The following is a 27331-nucleotide window of genomic DNA, read 5'->3' as shown; positions in this document are numbered from 1 at the left end:
CTTGGTTGAGTATTATGTTTAAGTCAACTTTTCTCATAAACTATCAAAGCTATTGCTTTAAAACTTGCAACAGTTTTTCACCATCATAAGTGGACACTGAACATCAAGAAACATAACTCTAACCTGCTTTTTGCAAGAATGATGGCCCTTTTTAGACTTAGAAAATCATGGGTAGGACAATATTTCTATTACACAAAAAAAATCAGATGAGCGTCAGCACCCGCAAGGCGGTGCTCTTGTTTAACTTGCACCGGTAAATGAAACTTGGTAAAAAGATCATTTGACTAAATTAAACCCTACAGACATTAACTAACTGGTCATAAAATTAAAATCCAACTACCCTGGTAATTGTTAGAGCATAAATAACTTTTGAGTGGCAATGTTTTTGGTCAAAATTCTGTATTTGATGAAATTAATACAGGATTTTCTTAAATTTACCTTCAGGCAATAGCAAAGAGACACTAAGTTTAAAGAATATGAACTTTTTCGAAGTTGCAAATTGACAGGTTGAAAATGAAATGCAGGTCAAATTGTCAGGTTAACTGAAAGAAAAAGTTAAAACAACAAGTTAAAAAAAAGAAAAACGAAAAATTTTAAGAACATTGCAGATGTCTTTGATTTTTAAGATTTTTTTACACATAGAGAATATTAAGTTTGTTTTCAGTGTGATATTAGTTACACGGCTTGTTGGTGACAGGATATGGGTTATACATTGTCTAGGAAATCCATATGAGCCGTGCCATGAGAAAACCAACATAGTGGGTTTGCGACCAGCATGGATCCAGACCAGCCTGCGCATCCGCGCAGTCTGGTCAGGATCCATGCTGTTCGCTTTCAAAGCCTTTAGTAATTAGAGAAACTGTTAGCGAACAGCATGGATCCTGACCAGACTGCATGGATGCACAGGCTGGTCTGAATCCATGCTGGTTGCAAACCCACTATGTTGGTTTTCTCATGGCACGGCTCAATTATTGCTCTCGCGTGATATGGATTTTTGAGACAGCATATATCGCGTATCCTGTCACCTACAAGCTGTGTAATGATTTGAGCCGTGCCATGGGAAAACCAACATAGTGGGTGTGCGACCAGCATGGATCCAGACCAGCCTGCGCATCCGCGCAGTCTGGTCAGGATCCATGCTGTTCGCTAACAGTTTCTCCAATTCCAATAGGCTTTAAAAGCGAACAGCATGGAGCCTGACCAGACTGTGCGGATGCGCAGGCTGGTCTGGATCCATGCTGGTCGCACACCCACTATGTTGGTTTTCCCATGGCACGGCTCATTTTATCTTGCCGAGTGCACTTTACTTCCATGCTATAATTGACGCATTTTGTAAATTAATAAAGCTACTTACTGCAATCATTTGTTTTCTCATCGTGTTTTATTTACAGATGATTAACACCAGCCATAAAATGCACAATAAACTGTAATTTGACTGAATCACAAAACACAAAAAGCTTATTTTGTACAGGTTATGAATTGGTTTTGATCAGAAACACAAAAAACTTTCTATTCCATCCTTTCAAAAATCATCAGATTTCATGCTGTCAAAAATGTCTTGAATGATGCTAGTAACATAATGTTAATTCCTTTGCTTTACGATGATTTAACTTGAAACAAGATTTCTTGACAAGTACTTTTTAGTCTGAGGAAGCTGACAAAGATTCATTGAGATTTCAGCAGCTGTGTCTCCCATAAAGAGTTATTGTTCTTTTATTTCCGCTTGTTACAGCTAACGTCACAAGCCTAAACTAAGTAGGAAAATGAAAACAGCAAGAAAAAACTAAATTTACTGTAGCTGGAGCTAATAATCTGACTTGATTCAATTACACCAGCGATGCGATAGCCATTTTGTTTTAATTAAAATTCATATCGGAAAATTACTAGCAGGATATGGAATAAATATCCTGTCTGCTTGTGACTTGTGGTGACCAGTAGAAATGCAAGAAACTTGTAGAAGGCAAGATAATGAAATATATTGTTGCCGATAAGGGAGACAATTCAGTATTTTCACAAAAGCAGAGTCTGAATGAAAATATCAAAATTGTCTCCCTTAAGAACAGAAAATATCTCACTGATAATTGTATTTTATCAGTCAGCATAAAATAAAGAACAATACTATTAAGTATTTTTGAAAAAGGGCACATTGCACTATTTCAGAATTTCAATATAGCGGATGATATCATGAAGAGTTTACAAGATAAACATAAACCTGTTGATGCGGATTTACTGGAGGAGCATCAAAAACAGCACCAGATTATCCCACCTGGTGATCACAGTCAAGACAGGCATGATGATCAAGCTGTTCTGGGTCATCAGAAGCATGGACAGTCTATGCTTGGACAGGTACTAGTTTTATTTACAGGCCTGTAACTACCAACAAGAGTGATTAATCACTCGCAGTGTCATTTCTTTCCTGTCCTTAGGTTTCTGTGTCTGTAAAATTGGTCGGAATTTACTCGTCTTTTCATTGGAATCATTTGGATGTTTGTACTTCCTGTCTGTTAAAACACAGTGTCGCAAGATTGTATTCCTGTTAAGTTTTATGATGGTTCCTCACTTGTGTTTACTAAACAATTTTGATCTCGCTGGAGCATGAACATAGCATTGAGCATGGGCAATAGTTTAAACTTGTCTAGGTATCTAGTTGGGAAGAAATGATACAGCAGATTCTGTTTGTATTGATGACATGGGTAACCTTTAATTTCACGGTATTAATCACATAATATGCAGGCTGTATATTTTTGCTCGAATTTTATTTGTCATCTACGAATTATCAGGAATTATCAGGACTTCATGGAATTCCAGTTATTGAGAGTAAGCTTATGTTGCTTTTCATTTGTTTGGAAAACATAGAATTATGCCTCTTTGCTGTTATATGGGTAGCATAACTGAGTCTTATATATCCCGTGTATTTAGTGTTCAACAGTCAGGCTAAGTACTGTCTTTCTTTAAGATTGGTACTGAATATAGATTGATTTGGTGTAAAATATTATAATTCAAAATAATAGCATAAAATGAGCAGAGATGTAAGGACTCCAACTGATATTTTGTGAATTGTGAAATACTAAGCACAGGGACCTCTACATTTTATTTTGCCATAAGATTGAAAATAGGTAAATTTAGAAATGTGAAAAGTTTCATTAATATCTACTTTGCTGAACTTCACTTATACTCATATACAGGGCTTCGGAAATTTTGAAAACTCGGTCTGAAAGGAAATCACTTCTAACTACACTTAAGCCGACACTACATGTACCCGACCCACCATATTTTTACATAGTAATATCCAGTAAAACCTGTCTTAAGCAGCCAGGCAAGGGAAAATGTGGCTGCTTAATGCAGGTTATTTATAGAATGAATGACCATTTTGGGAAATGAGACACTGGCTGCTTAAGACAGGTCAGCTGCTTAGTAGAGGTGACTACTAAAGCAGGTTTTGCTGTATTTGTAAGTCATGATATAAGTATAGAACTTTGTGTCATTAATTAAAAATGATTTACTGGTCACTGTGAGTAATTAAACAGTGATACAGATCTTTCAGTGTTCTATCAGCATGTTGCTTTGTTTAAATTTTGATGTTTTTTGAAGAAAATATTTGCAAGGCTAAAATGGCTGAGGCATTTTTTACCTAGCACCGCATTACCTATCAAATCTAAATGCCAACACAAATGTCATGACTTCAGTACTGCATTTGAAATATTTTCCTTATTACTTGGCTCAGTATCAGTGTATACTCAGATATTTCTAGTGGCTGAACTTGGATTTGAACCCCAGACCTCTGGATTGACTCTCAACTTCTCAAGCATATTACCACTCGACCACCAGGCCACCTGTAGCAGGAGATTGATTTTTAGCTCGACTTTTCGAAGAAAAAGTAGAGCTATTGCACTCGCCCCGGTGTCGGCGCCAGCGGCGCCTTTGGTTAAAGTTTTTGATAAAGTCAAATATCTCTGTTACTATCAAAGCTGTTGACTTGAAACTTAAAATGGTTATTTACTATCAAAGTCTAAACCAGGAGAATCAATCCCCATAACTGTGCTTTGAATTTTGACAAATTATGCCCCTTTTTAACTTAGAAATTTTGGTTAAAGGTTTTGATAAAGTCAAATATCTCTGTTACTATTAAAGCTTTTTACTTGAAACTCAAAATAGTTGTTTACAATCAAAGTCTTCCCATAAATCTGATTTGAAATTTGAAGAATTATGCCCTTTCATTTAATTTTTTTTGGTTTTTAAAAATTCTGTAAAGTCTTTTTTCTGTTTTTCAAAGCTTTTTTACTTGAAATGAAATACTTATTTCCACACAGTCTTCCCCAAAAGAAAAAACCCCCTAACTCGATTTGAATTTTGACGGAACATTCATGACCCTAGGCCCAAGCGTTCTCCAGTTATCATCCAGAAACCGATTGGTCTACAGACATCCATCAACAAACAACAATATACCCCTCCTCCTTCGAAGGAGGGCAATTAATTTTCGAACTAGAAGATGCACATGACTCCTCAAATGCATAGTTGTAATAGGCAAGGAGTCAATAGAGGATACGAGCGAAAGACAAAGAGACACTAATGGTTGGCTGCAATAGAGATCATCTACTTGGCATGTCCAATCACCCTATGAATTTTCAAGATTCTGAGACAAGTGGTCCTCAAGTAAACCGGCCATTTTCCATGTTCAGGCCCCTGAGACCTTGACCTTTAATCGAGCGAGCCAAAAACCAACAGGGATCATCCAATCTGCATGTCCAATCATCCTATGAAGTTTCAACATTCTGGGTTGTGATTCTCAAGTTTTTAATCAGAAAGTGTTTTCCAACTTCAGGGTCTTTGTGACCTTTCCCTTAAGTCAAGTGAACCCAGAAACATTACGGGTCATCTACTCTGCAATTCCTATCATCGCGATTGAAAGTTCTGGTTCAAATGATGGTAAAGTTATTGGTTACTGTTTTCGATGTTCTGGTCCCTCTGACCTGAACTATTGATCAAGTGATTCAACAATCAATAAGGGTCATCTACTCTAGATGTCCAATCATCCTAGTATGAAGTTTCAACATTCTGGGTCAAGTGGTTCTCAAGTTATTGATCAGAAACGGGTTTCCATGTTCAGGCCTGTGTGACCTTGACAGGTGATTTTTTTTTCAAATGAGAACTCATCTTGGTAAAAGCATATTATATATTATACATAAATTACATAGATAAAGACACTTCAAAATAGTTCTTAAACTAAAAGCAACCATAAAATAATATTTACAATGAAATTAAAGTGTTTTAATTCAATTTTAATATCAGCACACACCATGATCTTCTGGTTGCATTCATTCATTTTTTTTGCAGCTGTAGATTGTTGTTATATGCCTCACATGCATGTTAAAGTGTTGTCATATTTTCTGGTCCTTTGGTATCATAGAGTTCCGCTTAAGCCGGTGATGTGGGTGTAAGAGGTATTGCACATTTCATTATCTCTCATGAACCGTATCAATCAAACCGAGTTTGATTATTCTTTTTGGTTGCATTCTATGCATTTTACGAATTTTATTGTTAAAAATGCAAATACTGAAAACTTTGAATTGTCTCAATGTTTTATTGCAGTCTTCCGAGGCCCGTTATTCTATAATTATCCGAGAAGAAATCGTACGCCGGTACGTAAATATTTCGGGACGAAATCACCGAGAATCTACCGGCGATTAAAAGGCGAACTTGTTTAAAATAATGTTTCTTTCGAATGTATTATTACCCTTTAATGATATGTAACTCACAAACCCCAGGTAAAATTAAATCAAATTGAAGTGCATATGTTCGTATTTTAGGGAAACAGGTACGAATTTTTCGCCCCTTCCGTTACGGCCGCAATTATTTTCCCAAGTCGTGCAAATAAAAATTATTTACGTACATGTTATAAAAGGATCGTATATTTCTCTATGAAAAATAAATGAGGTAACACCTCCTCTGTTGATTTCATGCAATATATGTTTTAATCAACCCATTTCTATGCTACAAACTCCGACGGATACACGGGTGCAATTTTATCCAGTATCATATCGAAATAGAACGCACGCCGTGATAGTTGGTCAGAGACAACCAATTCAAAAAGGTACAGTGAACTTACTGGGAATGAGGTACGTGTATACATGGGAATAAAGTAACGTCTGTGCATTCTGACTGGTCAGTCATGATAAGTTTTGATACGTTTGATAAGTTTTATTTTTCAAAGTTCCATTAGCCAAATGGCCCATGAGGACAAACAAAACATAATACATGGCAGGACAGTGTTTAACCAAAGCATACAATGATATAGTTAATCGGAGAAGGTATACAATACATTGCATATCAATTACAAACATATTAATCATTTAAAAGAACACATGATGATACAAAAATAATGATTTCATTAAAGTAATATAACTCAGTGCTTAACAGAATTTACTAGTGTCACATTTTGAATATTACACATGTTACAGAATTTTGTCATTTTACATATATAATTGTTTTGTAAAAGGTGGATATATGTATTAGCCTTTGACTAATACATATGTTATATTATTGTTTTATACTATGTGGGTAAATATAGTAGCATTCAATCAACAGATATGTTATATCCTGTATGCTTATACAAACACACATATATATATAACTTCAATTATATTTACATCATATGTACACAATATGTACACAATATGTACACCATATGAATGTTGATCTTGCCGAAACGAAACACAAGATCAACATATCAAATAAACTGTAAATTATAGTTTTATGGTATTATTACGTTAAACAAAATACACTGCAGAGAAAGAATTAAACTAGGATTCTTATGGCAGTTTGCGTTAAGAAAATACCAATTAAAATGACTATAAATGAGAGGTTAGAATATTATAGTATACCGTGTCTAGGCGTACATATAGCACATATGTTCCTTTACTAAATTGATTAAATCATTTATTTATCTAACCAGACTACAGAACGAAATACATACGTCTGTAACAAAAGAGAGTATCTAATATTAAGAAATATTAACATTATTTTCATTGACAGCAGCTGGGTATAACCTTTCTTTTCTTAAAGCAAAAGCTTTGTTCACAAAATTCCCTAACTTTCGTATTATGCGAACATTTTCAGAATTCAACAGTTCAATAAATTTTGGCATATTCGGTCTTTTCCAGTAATACATGGGAATAAATAGAGGATATTTGTTTGTTTCAGTGAAATATCAATTTTATTTCACAAGTGAGCATCAAAAACTGATATTTTCACGAGTGGCGTAGCCAACAAACTATTTTTAAGAAAAAGAATAAATTTCAAATATGCCAAGTTTTGTGATTTTTACATAAACCTGACCTTTGACTTTAAATATCTAGTTTGCCCTTCAGTCCTTTTCGATGAATTTCTTATTGCTGTCATTGTTGGACATATAAACATGTACTGACAATCAGATGGTTACTGTAATTAATCGGTGAAAAAACTGGTAGACGTAAACTTTACCCTACCCCCTAATATTTTTTACAAGTGAGTTTTACCTCCCCTGTCACAAACATAAGTGAACAAAATATAGATGGGCACGGCTTTGACACTTAAGAAATAGGTTTTCATGGAGGATATGAAATATTGTTTCCAAAAATGTATAAACTTCTTTTGGCCTCAATTGTTGCAATAAAAGTCCGTGAGCTCTCGGACCATTATCTTTAGTCTCCGTCTTTCAGTTTGCCTCAGCTGTATGAATTACCAGACTTTCCGGTAGTGTCTAATCTAGGTTTAGTAATATGTGTCATATCCGATATAGCTTTTTTCGGATATAACTCCCTTGCTTAAACTGGAGCTATAAACGGAACAGCTGTAGCTTTGTTCCGTATAATTATAGCTCCTCGGGTGTTTTATGCAACATGGACCACGTGGCTTATTTAGGACATTTCGTTATGTCGCATTTTTAAAGACCAGATAAGTGTCAAATATTTCAAACATGATGTCCTAATTCTGATGCAAGAGTCATAACTAGTTCTAAAATTAGCTTGTCAATATTTCTGGACAATCTTGGAACTTTGGGGCAACTACCTTATTTCGTCAAGTCCGACAAAAAAAAAAAACTAAAATCTTCAGGTACACCTAATTAACATTTGTTCTGAATTTGATAATTCTGTCACATAGTACAGAAGATGAGAGCCTGTCACAGTATGATCAAGTATGTATTTGGACTCGTGGTCATATTTGCTAGACCAGATACAAAATTTTAAGCCCATGTTTCTAACTTAAATTGCCAGTTATTATTTTCTTGTACAAGTTGGCGATTCTTGGTCTAACTATATCCGTTTTCGGGACTGTGTTACGGTACGCACTCTCGCTCTCTAGCTCATACGTATGAATGCCACGAGAAATAAAATTTATAAATCCCTACCTGTCTCCCAAGTGGTGTGGAAAATCGTATATCAAAATGACACTCTGCCAAATATTCATGTTTTTATTACTCGAACAGTACTGTTATAGTATTTTAGTTTTTTCCATGTATAAGGAGTCATATTCGGGTTTGTCTTATACAGCTCCTCTGTCCCAAGGAGCTATATACGAAAACGTGTGCCGAATACAACTCCCCGGGAAGCTATATCCGAAGCGAATTATATGGGGTGCGACAAAATTTTAATATGTCTTCAATTTTCATTTTCGAATAGGTATGTTATATGACAACAGCGTAAAAACACGACACGACGTTATAATTATGTGGGATATATTGTGAGATATTTCAGTATCATACTTCAGTTGGTGCGTGCATTTCAGATATCTTAATGCAAGTGGTCTCATTATTATAGAGATAGTACCCAAATTTTAAATTATGAAAAGCAATTGAAAAAGTCATGTTTGTTGCTTATATATAATATGCAAGACCAAAAGATCTTGAATTGATCATTTTGATCATGTTGTTTTAATGTTTTTATTTCCATGTAGCCGCTCCTGCAGATAGTCCTACCTATCAAGCTATTGATAGTTATTGCGAGAATAACTTCTTTCAATGACGGAAAATTGATACATGCATATTGTATGATATCAGAAAATGATGTAAGTCTAATAAAATAAATTCAGATCCACTATTTAATCTGAAATTTAGATATAATGTTATTCGAACCATATAATATATCATATATAAAAATAAGAAAAACTATTCAGTATCTACCATGAAGATTAACATTACATTGAAATGACTTTTCACTAAGCTGTGACATACAGATGAATGGATAAATGCAAGGTAGGATTATTATCTGAGTCATTGAGTTTTGTGGTCTCTCAAGCAAGTTTGACTGTACTTAAAATTAAAAATCTAAGTATAGCACTGAAGGCTATGTCAGGCTGACATATTGAGATATCATTTCATGATTCAGACACGCAAATAAAGAAAGGAAATTTTAATAATCTGCAAACGATTTACCAAATATAATACTTAATCAGGTTTTGCAGTCAAAAAAGTTACTCATTAAGTTACACTTGCATCGTAATCTAAACACGCTAAATGAAACAATATATACAATACTGTGGGGGGAAAATGATTTTAAAATGTATGAAGCGTAGTGAATGCCGCAAAGTAAGTTTTTATGCCTTTTTAGTTGTTTGGATCTCATTACTTGGTAATACTGGCATAAGTTGCAGTGTCATTGAATTTGTGAAATAATATAGGAATAAAAAGCACCTGATAACTCCGTTCGAATAATAGAAACAGACATCAACCTAATACTGTAAATGAAATGATTAAATGGAAGATATTTGAAATTCAAAAGATTGCCTGAAGACAGCGTCTTGTAGAAATGGGAAATGCATTTAGCTACTTTTATACCAAACCAAAATACAAACATGCGGCAAGCTTGTGAGAAGTTTGCCATAAGCTTGCGCAAGCTTAAGTTGCAATCTTAAAAAGATTGCAGCCATGAAATAACATTTTGCGGATGCTTGCGGATGCTCGCATAGAAATTAAATTTGCGGAGAAGTTTTTCTTTGCAAGCTTGCAGCGACATTCCTGCGATCTTAATACTATTTAAGATTGCGACTAAGCTTGCGATAGAAATTAAGTTTGCGGACAGTCTTGCTTTGCAAGCTTGCAGCGGGCATCCTACGATCTTAATACTATTTAAGATTGCGACTAGCTTGCGATCCTGTAACCTTTTTAAAACTCTTTTAGTTCACTGATACACATAAAAGGGAGGTAATATCAAACCAAATATTAAACTTTTTATGTCAAAATACGTTGTTTTGAAAAATGTTGTCCCTGATTGTTAAGTCTTTATCTCCTGATCACTACAAATATTGTTTTATGAAAGTGCGAAAGTTTTATAAATTGTGCAGTTTGTCAAATTAAAGGAAGTATATAATTAAATATTTAGACTCTAACATTATTAAAACTGTCTCACAAACCTAAATAAAGTATAGGAATATTGTGTAGTTTGCAAGCTTGCGCAACCATGGTATGATTACAAGGTTGAGCGAGACTAGCAAATGTTTTTCTACACTTTAACAAGTGTACGTAAGCTTTCAAGATTGCGCAAGCTTGCAATCTTGTTATAATTGTGTAAGGTTGCAAGATTGCGCAAGCTTGCAATCTTATTACGATTGTGCAAACTTGCAAGGTCGCAATTAAAATCACTAGGGTTCCAATCGCAAGCATGCGCAACCTTACAAGCTTGCAAGATCTTAAATAGGTTGCAGAAAGCGCGCGAATTAGTTTGCACAAGCTTAAATTATGGTTACGATGGTTCCAATCGCAATCTTGCTGCACGCTTGTTAAGATCGCAACTGCAATCTTGCCGCGATCTTAATGCAAGCTTAATTAAGCTTGCCATTTTGGTTTGGGATACCACGAAGAGTAGCGAAACAATTTTCCGATTTAATTTTTAAAAACCTCTTTCGGGCAGCGGTGTGGAGTCTAATTAGACCTTTATAACGGACACGGACAATGTATTCGTACTATGTACTATGGTCAAAGTCTGGGGAATTTCTCAAAACACAAAAATTGAAACACGTAACCTCAGGGATTTGTTTTATATTTAAGATATTTAAAAGTTTTCGCCAAATTATCAAGGCACAACATATCTTTATATTTCTTTGCAGTGTTATCCTCTGCTGCGAATAAATCTTGTCTCCAAGGAGAATACTGGCGAAGACTTTAGAAAACCGAGTCTGCAATTTTCCCTGTTTGCCTTGTTTTCGGTGCTTCCGAGGGATCTACTTTCCAGATTTTATTTATATTTATGTATACACCTAATAATAAAAAAATGTTCAGTTTAATACCTGTAATTTTATTTACTGTCTGCCATTTGATAACTTTTTTTTTTTTAATTTTGTAAATTTATAAGAATCATTTTGCCATTCTATCAGCAAACAACGCAATTAAAACAAATTTCATCGTAGTGACAGAAAATACATTCTGAACTAAATTCATTGGACGGTAGCCGTTTCTTTGTATGGGTAAAACAATTCTGACCTCAACTCAAATAGCCCATGGATAGTTTTCTTTACTCAAATAAGTATAGTTTATGGCAGAACATTATCTATTAATTTAGATACAGGAATTTGAACCAAGCAGCTGTAATGCAATCACAAGCGGTTTTTAATAACCATGCTATTTCTCAAGTTTAGTGACAATATATCATTCCAAACTTTAGTTAATGACCGAAAACCTTTGTTTCTATTTTCAGTAACAAACAAGTTGAAATATGCTGCATCTACCCCATATATGGAAATCTACCTATAATCAAAGTTTTGTGGAACATCTCTTTGTTATTTACAGTAATTGAGTTCAATCAATTTAAGCGAATAAGGATGTCTATATTGAACTCACGCCGACGTCGGTGTCGGTGTTGCTCTTTGCTCTCGGGTCAAAGTTGGCCACCTTCTAAATTTCCCTATAATCATTAAACCTCATATTTTGTAATAGCATTGATTAAATGTTTAGGTGAACCTCCTCAATGCCTTTTTACTACAGTCACTATAAAAAAAAGAATCATTTCTTCAGGATTTATCTTGTTAAAGGGTAAATATCTCATAAATTATGCTCCAACTCTTTATGCATGTACAAGTGGCAATGGCCTCATCTCAAAAGTGTAAAAATGACAAGTAAGAACAAACAGTGAACCACATTATTTATTTTGTAAAAATGTAAGCTTTTCAAATAAATAGGTACCATTTCTGTGAAATACTAATGTTGTACAAACCAGAACGGAATATATTGCAAAACTTAACTTTCGTTTTGAACAGGACCTAAATCGCTACTCTCAAAAGCGCTAACGTTAAACAGTAAACCTCTGAAAATCAATCTTCATAAATGTAAGTTACAGTCATTGCACGTTTAATTGAAATAAGGTTCCAAACTGTTACAGAAAGTAGTCTTTTTTACTACTAAGAGCCTCCTCGGAAGTATCATTTATTAGCAATTTCCTCCACTACGTTGCTAGCCATCAAAAGTATGTAGATCCGGGGTTTACAGGCCGTGTTATGGCTGATATTGTTTCTAAATATCCTTTTACCTCAATCCCACTGATCTTACACCCTGACCACCAAATCATGAGACAACAAATAAATAAGTTTTATGTTCTTCTTATATTTTAGTATTCTCCCAAACACACCCAGACCCTTTAACCTCCCTTGATACACCGTCAGTTATTTTTGTAATTTCTATTCATATTCCTTTCTTTTTCAATTCCTTGTGTATCTTTTAATTATTTTAGAACACCCACGCTTTCCCAAACAATTACAAATACGTCAAAGATCTGTGCTTTTCTGTAAGCATATACAGCATGCAGCTTTGCAGGGTTAAACTTTACCTCTACAGAATTTAAAAGAAAATGCGCTATAATTATGATTATACATACTCTCAATACACACTAAGTACAACAAGTTACCATGATACCTAAAACATGTTTGAGAAAAAAACCCAAATTTGACTGAAGTACAGAGTACGTTTACATTTACATTTCCATGTCCGTGTGCGTGATAAAGGTCTATTATGAACACATGTACATGTATTTGTTATCAAGTGATTATACTCTTTTTTTGCAGGTTGCTACCGGAACTAGATTTGGCTTTACTCAAACTTATTTGCATATCCTCATGTAGTATTGTATAAATACACTGGGTGAAATAAAGTTATCTATCTATCTATCTATCTGTCTATCTGTCTGTCTGTCTGTCTGTAAAGAAATAAGAATAAACAATTGCTGAAAACTGTTTTCCATCTAGTTGGGTGAAATATCAGCATATTGCAAATGCATCCAAACGAACATATGTAACAGTACTTTAAAAATGGTGAGTGTTTAAAGGCGTTTGACTGTCCGGAAGTAGGGTCCCTTTAGGCAGTCCTTCTCCGGAATTCAATGTTTATTTCAGTATACTGACACTTGTTTCGTAGAATGATATACATATTTTACATGCTGTTCAGTTTTCATGTAAAACAACTCTTTCTTCCTATCATTTGGTGTTGTTTGATTTTTTTTTCTAAAAAACGTAAGGCTAAGTTTTCTTGAATAAAGCAAATATCTAATACCACAGATGTGAAGTCGTTGATCCCATCTTACTTGTCGAAACCTTTTATGTGGTTATTTTCAGCATGTTTCCTTAAAAATACCCTATTTTCGATTTCGTTAATGTACCGGATACCTCTCAGTAGGTGCAATTTTGCATTTCTCGATTTCTTATATTTAAAGATATTCTAGAAACAAACCTCATGGTCTCATCTTCATAATTTGTCGAAACATTTATTCTAAAGAAAAATAGTTTTACCAAAATCCAAGCCATATTGCATGGAAATCCGATTATTTGAATAGTCTATCAGATCTAACTTGCAGGAAGATCGAGACCTTTAAATAGTTAGATTGATGAGTTGATATGACTCTTAATTATCAGATAATTATAGGTTATTAGCTTTGTATCGGGAAATATGCACGAGTTCTTCAGTGTAAATATTGCGCGACTTTAGGAGCGCAATATTCTTCCGCTGAAGAACGAGTGCATATTTCCCGATACAAAGATAATAACCTTTTTATTACATACGCATCTACACGTATAAAAATAATGTAAATATCATGAATTTGTTCAATAGCCTGAATAGGATTGACAATACTGAACTAAATAGAAAAAAATAGTGCAACAACAGACACTGAATTACGTCACGCACCCGATATGAAATTCAGGCGTCAGTGTATGGAAAAATATTGACGTTTCCGGTACAAGTGTAACTTAACGGGGAGTAGAAACGAGTATGTAATAAACACTATTATTACATACTCGTTTTTATTCCCCGTTAAGTTACACTGGTACCGGAAACGTCAATATTTTTCCATACAATGACGCCTGAATTTCATACCGGGTGCGTGACGTAATTCAGTGTGTGTTGTTGCACTATTTGTTTCTTTTTAGTTCAGTATTGTCAATCCTATTCAGGCTATTGAACATATTTATGATATTTAAATAATATCTATACGTGTAGATGCGCATGTAATAAAAAGGTTATTATCTTTGCATCGGGAAATATGCACGCGTTCTTCAGCGGAAGAATATTGCGCTCCTTTTCTATTTACACATTTTGCAATGAATAAGAAAATTTTATAATAAATAAACAAGACTGCTATTTAATACAGAATATCCTACCACTTTTCTGGTCTTTTGGGATGATGAGTACATTCAATATGTATTATGTGTACTAATAGAATTCCGCTGCCAGTGCGAGGAATGTTAGGTTGTTGCACAATTCGTAACCTGTCAAGGTCTGTCTCAGTAAAACAAAATCTGCTATTAATTAGCTTGGTTGCATTTAATGCTAATAAGGATACATTTTATTAATTAAGGTACGGGTCATTTTATTCAGAATTGTTACATGTTGTTACAAATATCATGAAAAACAGTTAACCGTTTTCTTTGCTTCAGATTAAGATGAACGACAAGTATTATCGTTTAGTGACCATTTTGGTTAACATATGTCCAGGTCCACTGCGTGAATTATTCCTGAAACATGCCGCAGCAGATCCAAATCTACCATCACCGTACACTACACTAGATGCATACCTACTCTTTCGGAAGAAAGACATAATGAAACTTAAATCAAAGAAATTATTAAGGCAGGACCAGACTAATATGTTATTCCCTCCTCAAGGTCAAGGTCAGACAGACATCAATACGTGGGATTTAACGTTATTATCTCTTATATTAACGGAAATGTTCAAACAACAACTTCAATCGACGGAAGTAACAATTATAAATGTTATAAGAGGTATCCGAAACAATTTGCAGCATATCTCAGGTACATGCCAAATAACAGAAACGGAGTTCGTAAATATGTATCAACAACTGCAGTCAATCATCGTTCAACTTGCTCTGTCTGCGAAAGGCCAAGGTTACGCGGACAAAATTAAACAAGATATCGAGGCTGCTGCAAACAGTGTCTTGGTAGATCTAGGGGATGTTCTAAGACAATGGTATATGGCCGAAATTAGCAAACTAAAAGACGAAATAGAACACCTTAAAGATAGGATAGATGAAATCCAAGAAGATACAATGGAAACGAGGAAGACTTTGAAGAAAACAACTGTGAAACGCACACGAGCTGGTGGTAAAATCACTAAACGCTTCAAAACTGTGGATCATATTCTTGAAAATATGAGAGGTTGGTTTGATTTTTTTAACAGGGTAAAATCAAACAATTATGTATTTGCACAGTATTTGCATAGTGGATCTATAACAGTTAGCAGATTTCTTAAAGGTACAAATGATATAAAAACTTTTACGTATCTTTATCCTTTTAAACTGATATGATCTCTCATCCATAGCTTTAAAACTGACGCAAAATATATATTTCAATTTCTAAATTGGATTTAAATATAATTCTTGATCCTAGCTGCCATTTGAGATTGCCAAGTGTTACTAACGTTTGAGATAATACTGACACTGGACACATAAATACATGGTAGATGCATCTTACTGTAGTTAATGCTATAATTACTCTAGAGGTTTCTTATTCTCTACAAATGTCAGTTTTGTTATAATGTTATAAAGTGTATAACCCTTTTAGGCAGTTTTTGGTCTCTCATAAAAAATGAATTAGAAAGCGACTTCCAAAGCCCTCCAGAAGCTGCAAGAATTACCAGTGAACTTGAAGAACATCACCTAGTGGTGGTTTCTGGGTATGGAAAAGGCCTTTACCTGCAGACAGCACTTTCTGTTATCGACAGTCGTGACTATGACGAAGATAGATGTGTGCTAGTTTCAACTCCTCCTGACTGGCGTCACATTGGTGCTGAAGATGTCGACCTAGTTGTATTTCTCCATCCCTTTGGAAAGAACCAATTCGACGATGACAAAGCTAAATCCATGAATGCTATCTTAGATAGTATCAAGTCATCAGTGTCAGTAGATGACGAAGACGAGTTATTTGACGTCATCATAATAACAGACCAGTCCATTTTAGACGAATGTAAGAAACATTTTAGCCATGACTTGATAGAAAACCCAATCATTGTGTACAAACCAACAACAGAAGACTCTCCTGTTGATCTTGTTAAAGGTAATTCACGTTTTTCGATTTATCTTCATAAGATATAAGTCCATTAAGGGTGAAATGGGATCGGTTAGTTTAATACGGATGAAACAGGATCGGTTAGTTCAGTTATGGTGAGACAGGATCGGTTAGATCAATAATAGTGAAACAGGAGAGGTAAGTTCAGTTAAGGTGCTTTGGGATAGGTTAGTTAAGTAAGGGTGAAAATGGGTCGGTTAGTTTTATTAGGGTGAAATGGGATCGGTTAGTTCGATGGTCATTTTGTATTCTGGTTATAACTTTGGAAACAAAATATGTTGTTGGATGTCACCCTTACGGAAATATAATAGTTTGCTGCGAACACTTGTTGCGATCATGCAGCGAATATCAGGCGAACACTTTTGATACAACTGGTGTAATGTTCGCGGGATGTTCGCTTGGTGTTCACTTTTCACATGCAAACAAGTTGCCGCGAATTTCCCGCGAATAAGTAGTTGTGAACTTACCGCAAACAAGTTGCTGCGATCATCCCGCGAACTAGTTGCTGCGAACATGCCGCGAACTAGCTGAAAAAAAAAAACATCACTGCAAAATAACATTCACAGTAAAAGTGCATAAATGAATAAATTAATAGGAATAAGGGATATAAATTACTGAGTAAAGTTGAGCACTGAGGCTGTAACAATGTCTGAACTTGTCAATGTCTGAACTTTTTCACATTTTGAATTTTAATGATAAAATATGTTTGAATTTTAACTGTTAATTGTAAATTCAACGACAGTGTCTCAGTGCCTGTATTCATTTCTTCCCAATGTTTTTTTCTTTACATTGCTTATTCGACGCTTTGGGAATATAAGTCTCTGAAAATCTGATATGCTAGAAAATGTCGAAAAACCGTCATGAAGTAAGTGGATTTTATATGAAATAAAGAAGAGCTGGATTTAGTGGTGTTAAGCCTTAATAGAACACACCGCAGATATACCGCAACGTGTGAATTGCGGACAAGTGAGCATCTATCCGAGCATTCATGTATTTTACAATAACATTTCAGTGAACTTCGAAGAGAATATTAAAAAATAAAAATACGGAAAAATACACTTTGCCTGCATAAAATTCATTGTAAAACGTTTTAACAAATTAAATAAAGGAATCAATCAGCATATATATGTTGAAATGAACGAAGGAAGTGCCGCTGTTAACTTATTTTTAACCTTTTGTCTTATTTACGGTTCAACGAGAACTTCAAGTTAATCGTTCGTCCGGAAAAAAAATGAATTCTATGATATTCCAAAAGTATACAAGAAAGATTCATGCTTTGTGAATAGGGGTAATATAGAGATTACTCATGTTACATAAGTCTTTTCTTGGACAAAATTTTTGGTTGTAACTACAAATCTGCCATAGTTATACGTGTTAATAATCAAACTTAAGAAGCTTAGAAATTGTCATAATCAGGTTTATATTTCTTTTTAGATATTAATCTGATTCAGCTCTGTAAAAGTTTAAAACATCTATTTCGTTTTCATAATTCCTTCTGTTTATTCAGATACAATCAAACCTGTCTACAAAGACTACCCTTGGGAGAGCCAAAATGTGGTCTTTATTGGGAGGTGGTCTTTATTTTACAGGTTAAAATACACTGTAAATGTTAAAATCGGAAACAAAACATTTGGTCTTTAGAGCTAGGTGGTTTCTGTTCAGAGTTGGTCTTTAACACAGGTTTGACTGTATATGAGTATAGATATTAAACATAAATTTTCTGACTTACCACAAATAAGAATATATTAAATTCCCGTCAACCTCTAAGAATCAGTGCACATTCACTTATGAAAACTGTAGATGTAATTCTTACAGATTTCCCTGTAAACATGTCCAAAATATATGGTTGTAATTAACTTATCAAACTCATACTGTGACCTTACAGATAATGAAACAATCCCCATAACTCTGATTTGAACTTTGACAGAATTATGTCCCTTCTTACCGTAGATTTTTGTGTTAAATTTTTGATAAGGTCAAATATCTCTGTTACTATTAAAGCTTTTGACTTGAAACTCAAAATAGTTATTTACTATCAAAGTCTACACCAGGAGACACAATTCTCATATCTCTGATCTGAATTTTGACAGAGTTATGTCCTTTTTACTGGCAAAGCTCTAATTCAGAGTCACGCACTGAGAAAAGTCGAACGCGCTGTCTTACGGACAGCTCTTGTTCATTCATCCGCCCACACACTTAGACACACATGCAGCATTCATTCATTCACTCATGCACCCATCAATCTGCTGTCTCACTCACTCACTCACCCACCCACTTTCACTCACTCACTCATTCCTGTCCACCCTCTCATTTGTCCACTCATCCGTACTTAGTCAGTTGGCAGGAAGCGCCTCTTATGACCTTATACAACATACTAATTGTTGTATTTGTATAATATATATGTAATAATCTCATATGAGTAATTATCTATAGTCTCCTGTTACTCTTAGAGAGTGGCCATTTACATTGTATGATTTTTAATGTTTATATGTTTTTACAATTTATGTAAATGGATGAGACTGAAATAAAATAAATAAATAAAAAATATTTGATCTGCAATTACCTGCTCTTATTAAAGCTCTTCATTAACATTTTACCAAAAGATTATAATCTTCTAAGTTCTTCTCGTGATCATGCCGCGATCATTGGCCTTCCTGCGAATAGGTATGCTCGCGGCTTGTTCACAGCCTCACAGCATGTTCGCGACATGTTCGCAGGGCATTTCTAATTTCGCATATAGGTTAGTAGTCGTGTTCTCTTATTCTCTCTATTGGTTGTGTATATTGTTTTACTTATTTCATATTTTTACAATACTTTCTCTGGGAAGATTTATAAATATACTAGCTTTTATAAATACAAAATTAAAAACTGAAGAATATTGTATTGGCACGTATACATGTAGCAATTTCTATTTTAGGTGAAAGTGCAATGTACCAAGTCGGAACAGATCCACATTACAGAAACTTGTTGGGTAAAATTTTCTCTTAATACACAATAAATGTCATTTAGTAAGGTCAATATCAATGATCAATAAGTTTCATAATTGAATCAAACAACGCTCGGGATTTATTTTTCAAGTAAACATATTTTATTTCTGCCAGACCTATTTAGTTATCATTAATTGATACAGTTATTGTTGCTATCAATAATATTGACACTTTAATTATAGCATAAACTGTATTTATGTTTGTGCCAATAAAATTATCATCTGTGTTTGACTGTGTGATATCTATAGTAAGTCATGTCATACTATATGTTAAACATATAATATTTGCCAGAATATTGCATTAGTCAGACGTAAAGGAAACATGTTTAGGTTTATTTTGTGATAGTTGATGTCCTTTCAATCTACATACCCGTGTTAACTGCGATCTTTGTATCACATTTTGCCTATATGTATATCCGCATTTTTCTGCGTTTAGGCTATTTGCAGTTATGTTTTAGATCAAGTGGTGTTGCTATCATTTCCTAACTTTGCCAAAAACCTTTTGTTGTCGATTATTTTTTAAACTGGATCTACAGTTAAATGCACACAATTTTGAGTTCTTTACTTAGCTATCTTGTAACTCTAAATATTTATGGCATAAAAACTGTAAAGGATCTGCTTGTTTATTATTACAGTACAATCTATAGCATATTGCAAACATCACAAAATGCAACTGGTGGACAAGAACCTTAAAGAAGACGCGTTAGAGCTCTTCCGGTCCAAGAAAGTTATTGTGATTTCCGGTCCACGTGGTAGTGGTAAAACAACGCTTGCCTTATCGCTACTGTCGTCATATCAAGAAGGCCATTATCTCATACTGACCGAACCGGGTGACTTAAGATACATTCGATTTGGTGTAACTTGTGTTGTTGTGATCGAGGATCTTGGAGGAAAGTACACATTCGAAATGGCTGTCGTTCAGAAATGGCTGCGGAAGTTTGACATGCTCTACCCGGCGGTGAAGGACGGCAAGTTGAATATTATCATCACGTGCGTCCCTGATAAGCTGAATGAATACATCGTAGATACATCAAAGCATCCAATACTCGAGGCGGTCTTCACACTACCGAAAAGGCGTGTAGTTAAAATCAAACAAGAACCGTCCTCAGATGTGTATGGAGGTATATATCACATTTCGTTGTACTTCAAGTAAATGTTTTATGTAAACTTTGAAACAGTGATTTGTTTTGAATATATAAATATTATTATACATTATATCGTATATTAAATATATAATTCTTTTGACCGACTTTGAAACCCTCTATCGATTACCGTTCATATGAGATGACTAGTCGATTCAGTCGCTTATAAACATTTTTCAAAACAACAGGTCCTGTCTAAAACTAACGAGTTCTTTCTGTTGAATTAATTATACACAAAAAACAAACGACGTTACTCTTGAAGATTGTGCGGTTGATAAATATCTTAGGATATGACTGTCGAAGAAATAAAACGGTGTGGGTGATATGTCAAATTGTCAGACCTTTGAAAAATAATTATACCCCGACCAGCACATTGGAACTTTTCTCAGGATGTCAGTATCCCGTATTACCCTCGCTGGACTATGATATGTATGTTATACTCATACATCCTTCTTATCCGCTTGCCAAACTAGTGCTCATGTTCTAAAGCGGATTGTTTTGGGTTCAAGACCGACTAGAGACTGGCTTTTCAATAAAGAGTTTTTATGGCAATGGTAACCAACGTTTGGTCACTTACTTCTCACCGTTTAGATAAATATTGGAGGAGCGTCTCTGCAATAATTTTTAAGAAAAATAGAGATAATGTGACTGGACTGTTGAATAAATTGCCACTTGTTCAGTATGCATAGTATCCATTTGATGGGTTAGTAAATGAATGATCCGTATTACTTTAGTAACAAAGAAAAAAAAATAATACCTTGTTTACTGATAAAACAAAATCTAAAGTTAAATAGCCAGCACACAGCTTAACTATCCCTAATATCTGGAAGTGAGTTTTCGTTTGATTGACCCTATATAAGATGCATTGTATTTCTTTTTGTAACACCATATCTCCTATCTTTTCAAACTTCAACATGGCCTCTTGGACGATAAACACTTGACTGGTTACAATGTTTCCATCAATAGAAACGAAGAGAAAAAGTGTAAACACGATAAAAGGGACATTTTTCATTTGAATTGAACTACAGTTACTCACAACTTAAACCACAATAAGAGCTCAGTACCTTACGAAAACCGACTAGATTTTATCATGGGTACTGGAGTTACTGTCCCTGAAAGGGCAAACCTTTCTATGTAGGCCCTTTCATCCATATAGAGGTTTTATTTATGCTTTGATTTGCTACAAAAGTGCACAGAATGTTTACACTGATGATCTCTAGGTCATGTGGGGTCAAGCACTAGGTCACCAGGTCAAATCAAAGGAAAAGCTTGATAACACATTTTTGACCCTATCTTCATGAAACTTGGTCAGAATGTTTATCGCGATGATTTTCGATGAAAAATTTAAAACTGGGTCAAGTGAGGTCAAAAACTAGGTCACCCGGTCAAAAAAAGAAACACTAAAGAGACCTTATTTATGACCCTATTTTCATGAAACTTGGTAGGAATGTTTATCTTGATGATTCCTAGGCCAAATTGTTTGAAACTGGTTTATGTGGGGTCAAAAGCTAGGTCACCTCTCAAGTCAAAGGAAAAGCTTTTTAACACTATAGAGGCAAAATTTATTATCCTATCTTAATTAAACTTGGTTAGAGTTTTCATCTTGATGATTCCAAGTCCAAGTTTGAATCTGGGTGATGTGGATTTAAAAACAAGGTCACTCGCTTAAATCAAAGGGAAAGTTTGTTAACAAACTAGAGGCCTCATTTATAACCGTATCTTCATGAAACTTGGTCAGAATGTTTATCTTGATGATTTCTAGGCCAAGTTTGAATCCGGGGTCACATAGACATACATACTAGTAAATATAAAATCTTCTGGAACCACATGGCACAGACCTGCATGTAGCATATATAACAGGTGAGCGATATAGGGTCATCATGACCCTCTTGTTTAATTTTTTTTTCTGCGCAGAATAAAATGCTGTTGTCAGAGGATCTTAGTCAATATTGTACCGGTAAATGTTTCATATCTCGAAATGTGTTTTAGAAAATACAACTAATAAGTGTTTCATCTCTACTTTTATATTTCAGATAAACACGCAGCATTTAAACTTCCAAAAAGGTAAATATTTTTGTAATTAACATCAGGTCTGTTTATGTAGAACAAACGTTTTCAAGTTTTATGTTTTAAACATTATTGGTTAAAGGTTTAAAATGCATTTCTTTATAACTTGGCTGCGACTTTTTATGCTATGAACATAAAAATGCTAATCATTAATACAATTATCAAAGACAGCGTTATTGAATCCATTGTGTATTTGGCATATAGTGTAACATCTGAAGCAAGGCATGTTCTAAGCAATAAACAAAGTGACATAGGAGTTATTTTAAAGTTTCATAAGGCTTTTAATTTCATGTTACTAATTACAGACTGAGCAACTGTCCAAATAAATGTTACGCATAATTACATATTTGAGCCATACCATGAGAAAACCAACATAGTAGGTTTGCGACCATCATGGATCCAGACCAGCCTGCGTATCCGCGCAGTCTGGTCAGGATCCATGCTGTTCGCTAACGGTTTCTCTAACTGCAATAGGCTTTGAAAGCGAACAGCATGGATCCTGACCAGACTGTGCGGATGCACAGGCTAGTCTAGATCCATGCTGGTCGCAAACCCACTATGTTGATTTTCTCATGGCGTGGCTCATTTCCAAAATACGTTCATTACTACACATGAACTGATACAATAACGCGTCGTAAAGGGAGGTTATTCAGAACAATGGATTCAATACTACTTTCTACTATGTTAGTCAATATTCAAACCTTTGACAAAAAATATGAGAACACTAATGTTGAAAATTCGACAGAACGGGAATTACTACATTTATTTTCATAACACAAAATTAGACATTTACATATTAAACAAAGGCATTATGATCATTTAAAATTTCTACCAGCATTTCATGAAACTCATGTTGTTATTATTCGCAATGTATTGCCTCCGCAGCCAAATGTATTTTATATCCAGATGTAACTACATAGCCACAGTTATATATAATTATGTGATACAAAGCAGAATACTATTGAAGAAATAGATATCTGAAACGACAAAGTCGTAAACATACGATGCTGTTAAATAGCAGACGTTCAAACGTCGCATTAAAAGGCATCTTCGGGAAATTCAATGCACATTTTTCATGTGGCGACATACTGCATTTGGGCTTTAACTATTAAGAATTATTAAAACACTGTAATTTTAGTTTTATTATATAAGTAATATAATCACGTATTTAGTTTGAAAGTAATTGATGTCACTTGTGACTATATGCAAACTCTCAACTACGACTGCCAATACAACGGCAGGATAAAAACTCGTCGGTAATTTTCAAGAGAACGGCAGTTTGGCTTGATGCCACGATGTTACTTTACGCTCATAGATGAAATGTAGTATTTAGTTCTAGGACGTACGACACTCTGACAGTACAAAGTTTCGTATTGATCCTCCTTTTGTTGTGTGGTTCCGCCAAATAGATTAGATTTCGATAAGTACCTCTGGTACTGTAGTCTTTTACCGCATCATGTGGTCAATTCGTAGATGATGCGACTTTACATATCAAGACGATGAGGTGACATCAGGAAACGATAGGAAACTAAGACACCGCATAAAAAAACAAGCCACCGTAAAAGACACTACATCCAGAACCCTGTCTGAAGTAGATTGATATAGTGCACTGTACCGTGTTGCCATGCCTTGTTGTACAGTTGTCAGGTCGTATTGTACCGTCGAGATGTCGTATTGTACCATCGAGATCTCATATTGTACGGTCGTGTTCCACAATCAGGATGTCATATTGTACAAGGTATATAATAAACAAGCAATTTGATAACAACTGTGTGTCTTACATGGTTGCTATATTGGCACACGTGCTCACCCTCGCGCAAATAGAGATTTTCTCGAGCTAACACCAACTTAAGTCACGCCATTGCTGTTTACTAAGTGTAACGTATCGGATGTAAATGCCATCTATCTGTTTGTAAGTCATTCTCATCCATCAGATGTTCGTCAAAATCCCGGGACGTTCATCCGGGGAACCACGGTAGACCTCTGGTATGCGAGAATGTTTGTAAGTAAGTGGAAGACAAATGCATATATGGCCCTAACAGTATTCCATAACCGGTAGAGCAATTAAGACGTCAAGTTTTATTTTATTTCTAAATTAAACACGCAACTGGTTGGCTTAGTATGTAGAACACAAAAATGCAAAGGCGTTGGTAATGTTCCCGTGATGATTTGAAGAAGACAATATATCTAAATTCATTTATCAAATGGGAAACAACTATCCAGGAATAACTTTAAAGTTAACAAACCGTTGTAATATACCTTAAATACTGTTGTAGAATCATATTTATCCGTATCAATTTAAATTTTACCTGATAAGTAATAAATAGTAATTCTTCCGATTTGTACAATAAAACGATGTTACCTAGTCCGGATATCTTATAAGAGAAACATGTATATATCTTTATGTGAATAATCCATATATCTAGATTTAGATCTTTTTTCATTTTGCAGCGAAAGAAATCAGTTCACAACAGCATTTACCAGAGTAAGAACAACAACTACCAACGAAATTGGCAGTCTTAATCGTAATTTTAATAGCCGTTTCTGTCAACACCCAGACGGATCATTCCTATTCTTACAATGTGAATATGATGATGATGATGATGATGATGATGGTGATTTCAGTTTGGAAATACACCATTTTAGTTCCGACTTTCAGTATATCCGTAAGTACAATACTGACATATCCTATTATCCGGAGGATGATTACTGTGATATCTGCTGTACAGACAGTGGAGATGTTGTGATTGATGCTAATGGCGAGGTAACGTTGTACAGAATTACAGACGGAACCGTTCAGAACATTAAATCAAATAGTAATGCACACCGAGATAGCTTGATAGCGAAACTTTGTTTCTTCATGAATCGGATATACATAACCTTTGGTGATTACGCTAGTGCAATTGTTATGTTGGACACAAATTTAAATGTTAAGAAACGGGTGAAATTGTATTTAGACTTATATGAAGACCTGAACGACTTCCCTGTAGTGGTTCCATGTGTGATGCAGAAGTACTTGTATATTCATCCTGAAAACGACAGTATTATTTGTGACGACCCGAAAAAGAAGCAAATGAAGTATATGCAGGTGGAAGGCTTTAAACCACAGTGTATATGTGCTGCCAGTGAGGACAGTGTATTTGTAGTAGGGATACAGGATTTGGATGACCGAAGAATTCTACAGGTGAACACTGACATGGAGATTCTTTCTGATATACCACTGAAAAGGAACGAATTCAAATACACTTTTCCGCATCAAAGAATTGTATTTGATAAAGTAAAAGCCAGGTTGGTCCTATATGATTCTTGGGGCGAGGTCAAACAAATATACTTAGAATGAGTTTGTTCAAGAATCCTAAAATATGGAGTTGTAGAACCAAGAAATCCACTATTTAAATATTTTGAAATTGTAATATGAAGATGACATAGAAACAAAGTATCTGAACTGACTCCGCTCCGGGAGATTATATCATTTTGAAAAGAACACTTTGATTGAAATTGTGTCCGTAGATAATTTAGACAGTCCAGACAACGCTTGATGTTTTTGTCATTATTGGCCTCCAGTGGGCTTCTATGGAAAACATTTTTGCATAAATAAAATGTAACACAATATAGACTGATGAAACTTTTTATGACTGTATATTTACTTGTATTCTATCATCTAGCAACATAAAGTGTGTATGGGTTTGTGTTCTTTAAATTTCACAAAAATCAACTGAATACATTGCATTGCTGCTTATCTTATGCTTTATGTATTTGAAATAAAAACTGTTTAAAAAATGTGTTCAGTTGCTTTAGAATATGGTTCTGAAACTGGAAGATAAAGTAGTAGGCCTATAGTTGGAAATCAAAGTTATAATTTTATGTAGTAGCGTATGATTATCATGTATTTTTGACTTGTTCTGAAAAACAAGAGGGCCATGATGGCTCTGTATCGCTCACCTGCGCACTATTGCTCAAAATGATATGATCGTTTCAAACCAATCTCATTAGAAGCTGCTAAGGTGTATTCATTAAGATAGAAAATAAAAGGAGGTAATTTGTCATAAATTTAGTCCACCTGTTGACATAAATGAAATTTCAGATCAGTATCTTCATTAGTTACGGAGATATACCCGTTTTGATTTGAAATAAAAGGAGGTAATTTGACATAAAATCAGTCCATAGTTATCTACTCTGAATGTCTCAGTGCAACTAATGACAATAATGAAATTTTAAGTTAGTCCTATAAGTACTTACTAATATAAGTCTACTTTGATTACAATCAGGGGAGGTAATCAGATATAAAATAACTCTGGAACCTACGATTGGATCTGACAGATTTGAATAGAATCCAAGATTTATTGTTGTTGAAGATATTTTGGAAGTTTGTATCAAATCAAACCATAAATGAAGTCTTTAAATGGCTGCAAAAGCCACAATAGCAAATTTTGGACCTTTAAGGGGCCATAACTCTGGACTCCATGATGAAATCTGGCCAGTTCAAGAAAGGAACCAAGATCATGTGGTGATACAAGTTGCATCCAAGTTTGGTTAAAATCAAATCATAAATGAAGCTGCTATTGTGCTGGCCAGTTCAAAAAAGGAGCCGAGATCTTATGA

At 34.7% G+C, this 27331-nt stretch overlaps 1 protein-coding gene across 1 annotated transcript in view; it reads left to right on the top strand.

Annotated features, from left to right (window-relative positions):
- LOC123543237 (uncharacterized) overlaps nt 1-26511 on the top strand; it is a 76769-nt gene extending 50258 nt beyond the window's left edge. Inside the window, exon 10 of the mRNA XM_053523151.1 lies at nt 25181-26511. Within this exon, the coding sequence (XP_053379126.1) occupies nt 25181-26069 (889 nt within the window). The 3' untranslated portion in view covers nt 26070-26511. The remainder of the gene's footprint in view (nt 1-25180) is intronic.
- Nucleotides 26512-27331: the final 820 nt, after the last annotated feature.

This window comes from Mercenaria mercenaria, chromosome 14 (assembly GCF_021730395.1).
Source record: "Mercenaria mercenaria strain notata chromosome 14, MADL_Memer_1, whole genome shotgun sequence".
Lineage (NCBI taxonomy): Eukaryota > Metazoa > Mollusca > Bivalvia > Venerida > Veneridae > Mercenaria > Mercenaria mercenaria.
Note: the sequence above shows the minus strand (reverse complement) of the source record. Positions and strands in the feature narration are given on the sequence as shown.